Raw genomic sequence first — 12043 nt, 5'->3', positions numbered from 1 at the left:
CATTTCTGGATCAATACTCAATAGGCTGTTGCTTTTTATTTTCACTCCTTTGGTTTTCTTTGCTTGTTTGAGTAAAATTGCATTTAAGCAGGATTGGAGGTCACTTTCTCTTCATTTCCACAGCAAGTGGTCAGTACTCAGTAGAAAACAAAGTTGAATATATTTCTATTTTCAATCTACCAATGATGTAAATGTACATCTACATCTATCACTATACTATGTATCGAGACTTTACAGACACCTTGCATAACTACAGAATGCCTGTTTGAGTCAACATCGACACTGTTCCTGAAATTCAAGAATAAGATTGGAATGGCCTGGCCAAAAAAGACTGCTAAGAAATAAATAGTGAAAACAAACGAAAAGAAAAACTTAAGAAAAAAAAAAAATATATATTTATATATATTTTGTAGTATTGATAGTTTTCATTGTTTTATATATTTGTTGATATACTAAACATATTTTTGAAAATCAGCACCTTTCTGCAGTGCTGGAAAAAGTAGGTTGCACTGCAACTAGGACACTTCTAATTCTGTCTAGAGGTAAAAGTACTTGTACTTCAACAGAAGTGAAGACCTATGATTTTTTACTCAAATATCACACTTTCACTCATCTTCTAACTTTTTTTTCAATTTCTGTTAGACTGTTATGACATTTGGCCCTGCTACAAGGACAAAAATTATTTTCCAGCACTGCTTTTATGAAACTTGCTTGCATTAATATAGCAAAATGATTCAACAAACCCTAAAAACTCAAAAATATTGTACTGTATATCAGAGATCAGAGAAGCTTCATGATTTCAGTATAATTGTAGGCTGTGTTTAGATATATTTACACTATATACTATAGTGTAAATATAGCCTCAGTAGCTTAATTTGAGAAATTCTGCCTTAATTTGAGAAAAGTTTAAAGCTGTTGAAAACAAAAACTTGTATGGTGGAAATTTTGTTAGTCCTGGGCAAAGATCAAAACCCTAACCTTATTCCTAACCCTTACCTTAACCCTTCCTGACTTTAATCTTAACTCTGGTAACACCGGATTGTAACCATGGCAACAAGTGGGTAAAAATAGCTACTTCGACAATTTGTAACCGAAAAGAAACACTTGAACAGTTTTGTACCGTACTGAAAAAGTGACAGTGAGAACATCTTGCTCAGCAACTCTAACAATATTTCAATACACATAACTGTCACTGCTTGCTTAAGTTAAGTGTCATAAATTGACAATTTGTCAGAAACATGCATGGAATACCTTCTGTGTAATTACTGTAACCTACCCTGATCAATCAACTGCTGATTAAAACATACACACCCAAATATTCACATTAAAGCACCCAGACAAACACTGAAATTAAAACATTGAAATAAACTGAAATATTCACTCACACTGCAATATTTGCATTAAACATAAACACTGAAATATTCACAATAAAACACACATACAGCCCTCCAAATCCTTGACAGACATTTCCACCACATTCAACTATGCAGGGATTGCAGGCCTTGCCGGTGGACATGTTCGCTAGTCTCTGTCATGATTACACCTAGACTTCCAACAGGATTACAAAGCAGTGGCTGCACATCTGATCTAACTATTGTTAATTGTAGAGTAAGAATGTACAGTTATACATTTTGGAAGTTGTCTCAGGGTATCTCTCTGGCAGATGGTGCTGACCTGCTCATTAGCACTGCTTGTTTACCAGTAGTAGCCTTGAAGTGTTTACAATAGACAATGAAAATCTGCAAATGATTTAATTTGACTTGGTGTTGCATTTTTAACAAGCCAAAGGAGGCAGTTCAGTTGGACCTCCACAAAAACTGCAAATTCAAGGCCTGCACACACTGAAATATAACATAAAATCTACTCTCTGAAACAAGCCTATTCACATAAAGCCTATATTTTTTAGAGGAGCTTTTCTAGCCTTTCTACCAGAAAAATTTCTGATGTGTAAAGTCAATTGTTTTGGCTAGTTTTGATTCGATGGTTAGCCTGGCCAAATCAACAAGACCTTAGCGCTAAACTATAAACATTTTGTCAGGCCCCCCTGAACTAAAAAAATTGAAAATTCTGTAGTTTTTTAAAAAGGAATGCCCATGATGGGCTAATCGAAATACAAAACTAATATAAAAAACAATATTTTATACAAAATCGACTTCAGCACGCAAATTTCAACATTTTGACGGACCCCCTTGAACTAAAAAAATTGAAAATTATGTATTTTTAAAAAAGGGCATAGGCTACTCCAGAGGGGGCCCAATCAAAACACGGAACTACTGTAATATAAAAACAATATTTTATGAAAAATCAACCTTTGCACAATTTGAACCGATGCAAATTTAAACATTTTGTCAGGCCCCCCTAAACTGAAATAATTAAAAATTCTGTAGTTTTAAATAAGGGCACACCCATGAGGGGGCTCAATCGAAACACGGAACAAATATAAAAACAATATTTTATGCAAAGTTGTTGAAATTTTTAGCGCGTGAATTTAGACATGTTGTCGGGCCCCCCTGAGCTCACCGGGCCCCGGTGCAATGCACCGGTTGTCCCCCCCTCTTGTGGGCCCTGCATGTGACTGAGCCCACTCAGCCCCTTAAGGGATATAGCTTGTCTTCTCCCGCTAAATCGAGTTCTCAACAGCAGGATTGCTTTTTTGAATACCAAAATAGTAGGACGTTCTTCGATAAGGCGGCCTTGATTGGTTACGATGGTAATAATATGCCATTTGTCTTCTTTAAAAATCGTGTTATGGCCTTAATGGCAGCTTCTCCCTTTAAAGGAACTCGTTTGACTTTGTTACAAGCAGCTTGTGTCAGAACAGCTGCGCAAACGATTGCTAATTTGGTTTCCGACACTCCTGGCTTGTCAGAGGAAGACAGGATAGAAATGTCGTTAGCTCGCTGATCCCAACGTTTTGGAGTTCGTGGAGGTCTTTTCGCCGAACCGGAAATTAGAAAGTATCGCTATGGTAGCAAATTGAATTCAATCTCTTCCAGTGATTTGAAAGAGTTTAAAGATGAATTGTCTCAGTGTTTGCTTTACGCGCAAGCTTATGGTGAGCGTGATAAATTAGAAGGACGTTTTGTTTTGGATTTGGCTAAGCGACTCCCGTTTGACGCTAAGCAGCGTTATCTTGACTTTTTAGGTGATCATTATGGTAGCACTGAGGAACCTACTTTTCAGAGTTTGTTTGAATTTGTAGTAGGCTACGGGAGGAAACGCGCAAGTCGACTGATTTTAGCATTATGCTAATGGGCGATTCTGGTGAGTCACAGCATTTTAAAAAGTTTGGCAAAGGAAAATTGCTTTCATGTCCGGTTAGGCAGACGTCGGTAAAACCCCATGATGATGTGATGTCAGGGAGGTCGCAGTACTCGACTGCTTTTGGCGCACCGCGCAATGGTGAAGCCAGCCGTAAGAACCTACCGGCATGCATGTGTTGTTCGTCACGTGGTCAAGTTGAATATCATTTTTTGTCTAACTGTAAAGAATTTTTGCGCTTGACACCTAAAGGTCGGAGAGATGTTATTGTAAAAGCTGGCAAATGCTTGAATTGTTTGCGCCAGCATATGGTTAGGGATTGCGTTCATGCAAACAACTGTCGTAAGTGTGGTCCTAACAACGATAGGAAACACTATTTTCTTCTGCATGATTTTTATATGATGTCACGTGATTCTCTGGATTCGGTCTGTAAAGATGATGCTGGTGCCAGAGTTCCTGTGCGTAATGTTAAGATTGAAAATGTTAAAGCAGCCTTTAACCGCGTTACTGCTGCTCGTGTTTTGAATCCAATGACTGGCAAATCGAAGTTGGTGTATTGTCAGCATGATCCTGGTTCGCAGTTGACGTTTGTTTCGAGTGATTTGGTGTGCGAACTTGATCTTAAATCGTACGATAAAGCGTCGTTTAAAATAGATAGTCTGGCTGGTCAGAAACCTACTCGTGCTGACCTTGTTAAACTCAACATCCAGTCGTTAGAGACAGATGAACTGTTTTGTGATATAACTTCGGTGGTTAACCCAGCTTGGGCTGACGATGTTAAAACTTTACCACATAAGCAGGATTTAAGTGGTTTTCGTAATTTTCATGACGTGAATATGTTTCATTTGAATGATTGTAGTAGGCCTACTGTAGATGTGCTGATTGGCAACGATAACGCTTATTTGATGTGGGCCAAAAAAGAGCGTGTTGGTGAAAATCGTAGTGAACCGCATGCTTTGCTCACTCTTCTCGGTTGGTTGGCTTGTGGTGGTAAGTCGCCCTTAGATGAAAACGTTGCTAATGTGTGCAGAGTGCAGACGTCTTCAGAGTCGGATGTCATCTCTGGCTTTCAGCGTTAAATTGAGTCTCGTGATATGGAAATAGCAGACCTGAATAAAGTCATTCAGGATTTGACCTTGCAAAATGAAACCTGTGAATTGTCTCGCAATGACAATTTGGCTAGAGAACTTGTTGAACCGAATATTGAGTTGAAAGATGGTCGATTTGAGATACCTGTTTTGTTGAAGGAAGATATTGATTTACCTAACAATTTTGTGTTGGCGTCAGATAGAGCTGCTGCTTTAAGGAAGAAAGCTATAAAACAACCTGAACTTCATGATTTCCTTACTGACACCATGAAAGATCTTAAATCTAATGGCTATATTGAGCGTGCTGGTGAAGCAGGAAATGTCAAGGGATTTGAATGGTATTTACCATACTTTGTGACATCACAATTAAAAAAGCACATTGTTTACGATGGCAAGTCTGAATTTCGAGGAACTTGTGTTAATGATGCAATGTTTTCGTGTCCTGATTTGTTAAACGCTCTGGCAGATCTTTTGGCTAGATTTCGGCTTGAAAGGTTTGGTTTCATGGCCGATGTGATTAAATACTTTTTTCACATTTTGGACTCTTCAATTCGTAAGCCCAATTTTATTGAACTGCTTACGTACACAGGCAGTGCCGTTCGGATCGTGAACGAACGCCCTTTGGTACCTTTGAGTGACGACCCTAGGGATTTTACTGTCATCACCCCTACCTCACTTTTGACCCCATACTTAGACCCATACTGTGCTGTTGGGCCACCACATGATCGTGACCAACTAAGAAGGGATTATCGGTTCAATTTGTCACTTTCTCAGCAGTTTTGGAGTAAATGGATCGATTTTTACTTGCCAGGTCTTCAGGGCCGGAAAAAATGGCTAAAAATGGCTGAGAATTTGGAGCCTGGTCAACTTGTAGTGGTAGGTTCTCTCCAAGACATTGGTAAACGTGGGAAGTATCAACTTGGGAGGGTGCATGAGGTAGTTCCACAAATTAGGAAAGGGAAGCCTGTGGTTCGTAGAGCCAAAGTTGCCGTCTGCAACTATGATGAGAGTAGGCTACGGGGAAAGTGAAAGTAGACTACGTGTTGAGGGATATTTCGTGCCTCGCCCCCGTAAAGAACACCTAAGTGTTAGGGTTTGAGCCTGGTTTTGTCTGCGGTGGCCGACCCTTGTCTGAGCCCAGAACAGTCGGTTATTATCGCAACCATTGTATATAGCGTCATTTTAGTGTGTACCTATGGTACCAATTTCATGTATCGTCGTGTATTATTCGTATTGCTGTTCATTCTTTGCATGCCCTTTGTATTTGCGTATTAACTTAAACGTGAGTGATTCAAAGAATTTGTGTATCATGTGTTTTTATTCATTGGCTCACAATTGTCGTCAATTCGTTTTTAGTTATGCCATGTCAGACTGTCATAACTAGGAGCCGCTATGTTCCAGACAATTGTTCACCTAATCAAACGTCATAAAAAAACCGTTCAAGTCTACTGAATATTACGTCATGGAAGTTGCTAGAAAATGTGCCAAAATTGCACCATCGTTCATAAGACTTGTGTCAAACCTGTTTAAACCTGTTTCAGTTTGAAACCTGTTTAAACATGAAACATCGGATCACCAGCTTTGAACACCTGTTTTGAATTGCGTGACAATGTCTTTCACTATTGCGTCACAGTACTGCATATGTGATTTTGAGATATTGATATCTATTCTAGTCATTCGTGAAATGGTTGCTTGAGAGTTAGTCGCACATTTAACTGTTTGCTTAGTGCTTGCTAGCTGGACAAAAATTCCGTCTTTATCTAAGTAGTTTGTATTGTAGTGACAGTTTTTAGAGGTGTACGGCGTTGCATCTCGATTTCGAAAGCCACGGGCTGATTTTACAGGAATACACTTTTTGAATAGACGTTTCAAAAAGTTTTTCTTTTTTGGTCATTACATACAGACGAACGGATTCGGGAATCTTACGTTACAATTTTCCCACGAAGAGATTATGGTTTACCGCTGTGACCAAAGGTCCGTATGGGCGCTTCTGCACCAAGTAGCAGCACAGTATTCAGCAGGGGCGTAAACTAAGGCTAAATCACTTGTTCTCATCACTAAGGGGCTAGCACCCCACCTTGTACCAGCAAGACGTTTCAAGAGAGCAGTCACTTTTGTCAGCGAGCTGTCACTCTTCCGCGTAAGTGTTCTAAGTGTTTGCGGTATGTAAGAGACCGATCAAGTCGAACCCCAAAGTATGTGGGTGTGGCTTCAAAAGGAAGTGTCCGGCCGTTATTTTGGATGTTAATTTCCCTGTTTGAGTCTCTACTACTTAGGTGGAAGGCAGAAGTCACGGTCTTCGCTTCACTCTACTTGAGGCGCCATTGGTGCAGATAGGAAGATAGAATGTCCATATCCTTAGTGAAGGTGTTCTGCACAGTTTTCCATTTGCGGTGAGAATAAAGAATAGCCAGGTCATCTGTGTATGCGTATTTATTATAGGAAGTATTTGAAAGGTCATAAATGTAGATGTTGAACAACATTGGGGAGAGAACAGATCCCTGCGGAACTCCATTTCTTAAACGCCTCTGTCGGCTTTTCTTTCCGTCGCTGGTTTTGAGGATGAAGCTGCGGTTGGAGATGAGTTCGACAATAAACTTAACCACGTGTCTATCTGGGATTATCTGCAGCAGTTTGTAAGTGAGGCCCCTGTGCCAAACCGTATCATATGCCGCAGTAAGGTCGAAGAAGACAGCTCCCGACTTCAAGTTGGCCTTAAACCTATCTTCGATGTTTTGTGTAAGCAAGGTTACTTGGTCGACTGTTGATCTTCCCCTCCTTAACCCTGCTGTTCCTTTGGGAGTTTAGGGTCAACCACGGGTTCCATTCGTCGGTGTAAGACGCGCTCCATTAGTTTGAATACCACGCACAATAGGGAGATGGGGCGATAGCTCTTTGGGTCAGTTACCGGTTTGTTTGGTTTTGGGACTGCAACAATCAATGCTTTCCGCCAGAGTTTAGGAATCTTTAGGGTTCGCATGCAATGAGAATAAAAATTTCGTAGCCAATTAATTGTTTCCTTTCCTAAGTTTTGTATGAATTCGGGGTGAATCAGGTCTGGACCTGGAGCCTTCCCTGCTTTCAGTAACTTTATGGCTTCAGTCATTTCTTCGGTCGAAAAGTCTTCAGTTAGTTCGTTGTTATGTTTGTCATCCTTCTGCATTTCTGACGTGAGGCTTGAGATTCTACGTTGAAATTTGCGGTTTATATTTTGTTGGTGTCGTCCATTTTCCACAACCTGCGATGCAATGGCATTAGGTGTTACAGGGCATTTCGAACAGGTTCTGGAACTTCTTCCAGTCAGGCGATTGACTGTGTTCCATGCTTTACGACTGGAGTGGGTAAAGTCTATAGCTTCGACTGTCTCAATCCATCGCTCCTGGCGTTTGGTGTTGAAGTGGTGCATCAGGCTTTCAGACCTTTCTTAGAAGTCTTCAGGTGTTTCGGAGTCATTTAGGTCTTCGTACATACTTTGACACGTTTCTTCCCAGCATGGTATGTATTCTTTGCGTTGGCCACGAGGAATTGCTTGCTTTGCTGCATGGCGAAGCAAATCTGTGAAAACGTGCACTGTACTGCTGCTCTTGCGTTCTCTGGACTTCAGTATTCGCCTGAGAGCCAGTTCTCTGATACTGATGTTGTCGTCTGCCAACATTGCCAGCAAAACGTTTTCAGGGTGCGCAACAAAAGCATTTCTCTAGATAGCATTCATAACAACTTCCTTAAGCTCATCCTCAAGATATCTGGCCTTGTCTACCATATGGTAAACATGTTTTGCTCCATCTGTACACAAAAATGCCTTTTTAATAGAGAACCACATCGGTGCATACACTTTCAAAATAAAGGTGACATGCAACAGGCAGATACACCATTGTAATGGTCTACCTAGTGACTCTTCAATTAATCGAATGACTCCCTTTTTTACACCAGTATTGACGACTGTTCCATCAGTACCAATAACATTGAGTTCATTTGTATCTACCCCCCTTTTTTCTAAATAATCTAACAACTTTGAAGCTATCTCAGCCCCTGTCCCGTTACTTGCACAAACATGCCCGAAGTAAGATGATCCTGGTTCTGCTATAATTGTTATGTGTTCCTCTGATATTATTTTACAATGAAATTTGCCATCAATCTCTTTTGCATTAAACCTTGTCTTCTCTTTTCGACCATCAAAACATAAACCTGTAATCTTTGTGCTGGCTTCACCTGACAAAAAAGCTGTGCGTTTCTTCATCCTTTCCCTGCGAACTTTGCTTCTGTCGATCACCAAGGGGTTGCTACCAAGAACATCAGCAAGAACAGAACTCGCTATGGCTGCAGCTGCCCAATCTGAGACTCCATATCTGTCACAAATGGTTGCCATTGTTTGCAAAGATTTGGGGAAGACCTTTCTCTTCTTTGGACAGGAAGCATCTATATATGAACCACTATTGTTAGGACATTCTGTGTCACTGTTACTGTCACTATGATAAACCTGAGATGATGCAGATGACTGAGTTGCACAACTTCTTGGGGTCATTTCTCAATGCTTTAAACAATGTTCTCCTTTTGTTTCTTTTTTCTAGCTTTTATGTTTTCTGCTAATACGCAATCATACCCATTGAAGAAGAGAACGTAGCCTATATAACTATAAAAAAATGAAAGAAGAAATTGTAGAAATGAAAAAAATGAAAAAAAAATATAATTTGGCGGCCATATTGGATTTGGTGACGTCATAATTTGCTCACGCTGTCATCATATGCATTTCTAGTGTTTTATGACATGAGCGAGGAAAGCTTGCTGAAATATGATGAAAATTGGGCAAGTATTGGAAAAGTTATGGTGAATTTACTGTATTTTCAAGCAAAGTTGGCGGCCATCTTTGAGCTTCATCAACACATTATTTTTTTTATTTTTTTTTTTCACAAATGTGTTTTTCATGAACAAAAGCAACTTTTTAGGGGGCTATGTTTTTGAATTTCGCGAAAAAGTTATTTCCACTCCACCCTACTGTGTAGGAGGTATTGACATCTGCATTATTGGGTGGGGGTAGAGTATGAACTAGTTTACTCGTGATTTCAGAGAATTGCTTCCATCTAGCCTTTCTAAAGTTCCAGCGTCTGACTGGGTTGGTTGGTAGCGGTTGCACAATAGATGCAGGAAAGATTATAGAGGGTCTGTGCTGAGATCTGGGAAATTTTTCTATGATTTTACGATCTGGGATGGGTTCGCCTTGGAGTACTCCTGCAAAAGCAAGATCAGGATTGGCTCCTATGTTCCATCGTCCCGATAGAAAACTATCTGGGTCCCGAGTATTATATATAAGGCAAAGATCGTTTTTAGAAGCCCATTCATTTAAAGTTTCACCATCAGTGTTGTTGTTGCAATAACCCCAATCAGTGTGACGGCAATTAAAATCCCCTGAATATATGCAGGGTGCAGGAAATGATGGTAATGATGTCAGAAAAAGTCTACTTGGAGGAGGTTTGTAGACATTCACAACAGTCGTATCCTGTATTCGTACTGCGATCCATTCAAGATCACCGTCTGCTGTGGGAGTTGCCTCTTGTATCCAGTGAAGGTCTTTTTTTACGAATGTTGCTATTCCATGCTTGTTGCTGATGGTGCAGGCAGCAAGATTGAAGTGTGGAATCTTAAGCTTCTCCGGGGTCAAGCAATGAGTTTCCTGGATGATGATCACCGCTGCATCGTTGTTGTGGGCAAACTGCGTGATGATGTCTAGTTTAGCGTTGGTGATGCCTTCAACATTTAGTTGCAGAATGGTCACTCCTTGACCTACAACAGCTGGTGTTGTTCGCCCTGACAAGGGCGTTGTGCTTGGCCTGGGTATGCCATTCTGATGATTGTTCTTCCGCATGATAACTTTATAGCGACGGTTGTAGCAAGTTAAGTTTCCCAGACCAGGTACTTGCGGGGACGACCACGTGGAGATACTTTGCTTTTCGTCCCCCTTTTGCTTTCGTCCTTGTTTTGATAGTCCATTACGTAATTTCAATATGTGTGTGTAACTGTGTATATTATTTTGTTTTTGTGATGTTGTTGGGTTCAGTCGTGTTCTCATTGCTTTAAGAATTGGCGCTCCAGTTGTTCCAGGAACGAGGAAGCGACTGATTCTTAACTATTTCATCAACTTATTTTAAAGTATCAGGTTTGGTGGCCGTGCTTAACTAAATTTATTGATGCATAGACCGCAATATTACATCCTTTCATGCACATCTTAAGCCATTAAGGTTTTGCCACCTTTTCCTTTTGTTGGTTTTGTTACTGCATTTCTTTTTCGCAATATCATTTCTTTTGCATTCTGACAAAGAAAAATAAATTGAATTGATCATAATTTTATAGGGGATCTTTTTAAGGGGAATTTTTTATGAATAATTATATAGTTTAAACTTGACATTTGAATCAACATAACTATAAATTTAATTTTAAGAAAATAACAACTTAAATTTATACTATTATGATGAATACTTTTGTTAAAAATTATGTTAATGCTTAGTTTAAAGTAGCTAAAACCTCAATTGCTAAGGTAACAGGGATCAGTTGTCAGTAGATGTTACAGAAAATATATTTCGCACTTATTCAGTGCATCTTCAGTTCTGATGAAGGCCCTTCATTATTTGTCAACAAACAATTATTCGCTGGAGGGGCATCTTTTCTGTTGAATTTGTATTAGATTACGTTTGTTTTATGTTGCTTAGTGGTTTTTCCCTAGATTGCCTTTATGTTGTTCCGCTCACTATCTTGTCTCACGACCACACTCACGCATAGTTTATGACAGATTGTTACCACCTTTTGTGTTTGTTGGTCAGTTGTTGCTTGTACGCAGATCAGTGCAGTTTTATTTATTTTCAGTCATTTATTATTAACATTTCACGAATATTTGTTTTTGTTTAGATGAATTAAGGTATTTTCCTGACGAGGGCATAAAGTTTTGCCGAAAGCGTTTGAAGTTATTTGGCTACTGTATTTTATTTTTTGTATTATCGAATTATGCAATTTAATCTTATCAAGCTGTTATCGATTAACTGTCTGTGGTATTCAAAAAGTATCTCTCTACCAAAGCTATATAAAAAATATAATGTACTAATTTTTAATAACTTCATCTTCTTGATCATTTTGCTTGAGTGAAAGTTCTGGATTGAATTGACAGATAAGCGCAAATTATTACGTCACTACTAAATAACAATGTAATTTAGTTCAAAATGTTTGTTTGTTTGTGCTTCAATATGCATTAATTCAAAACACAGAAAATTACTTGTTTACTTTGGCATTAAAAGTATAGTAATAAATATATACTACTGTATAGTGTATAGGTTTAGTTTTACATTAAAAGTAAATAATATGAATTTTGAAGTAAAAGAAATGATAAAATTTTTTGCTGTTGCTCGCTGGTCAAAGAAAGTATTTCACGGAAATGTCAAGCATGAGCCCTGCAGTTGGACCATGATGCTCTGAACAAATCAAAATTATGTTTATGATAACTAACTTACTTAACCACGTAATATTCATTCAATAATTACCGGGTTATCCATTGATGCAATCTTGTTTGCAATCATGGTGATCGCGTGGTTGCTAAGCAGGCAGTTTTGTAACGTCAACGCCTTCACATTTGGGATTGCATTCAATAAAGAAGCCGCAACTTCATCACTGATCGCATTGCTAGTAAGAACGAGCACATCAATCTACAACAT

The 12043-nt window shown here is 39.2% G+C and overlaps 1 protein-coding gene across 2 annotated transcripts in view; it reads right to left on the bottom strand.

Annotated features, from left to right (window-relative positions):
- The window catches only part of LOC145767615 (uncharacterized), a 111553-nt gene that overhangs the window by 56020 nt on the left and 43490 nt on the right, over window positions 1-12043 (bottom strand). For both annotated transcript variants that reach the window (XM_082579468.1, XM_082579467.1), the window contains exon 2: window positions 11873-12034. In XM_082579468.1, coding sequence (XP_082435594.1) covers window positions 11873-12034 — 162 coding nt within the window. The remainder of the gene's footprint in view (window positions 1-11872; window positions 12035-12043) is intronic.

Source organism: Aplidium turbinatum, chromosome 3 (assembly GCF_918807975.1).
Source record: "Aplidium turbinatum chromosome 3, kaAplTurb1.1, whole genome shotgun sequence".
In the NCBI taxonomy this organism is placed as follows: Eukaryota; Metazoa; Chordata; class Ascidiacea; order Aplousobranchia; family Polyclinidae; genus Aplidium; species Aplidium turbinatum.
Note: the sequence above shows the minus strand (reverse complement) of the source record. Positions and strands in the feature narration are given on the sequence as shown.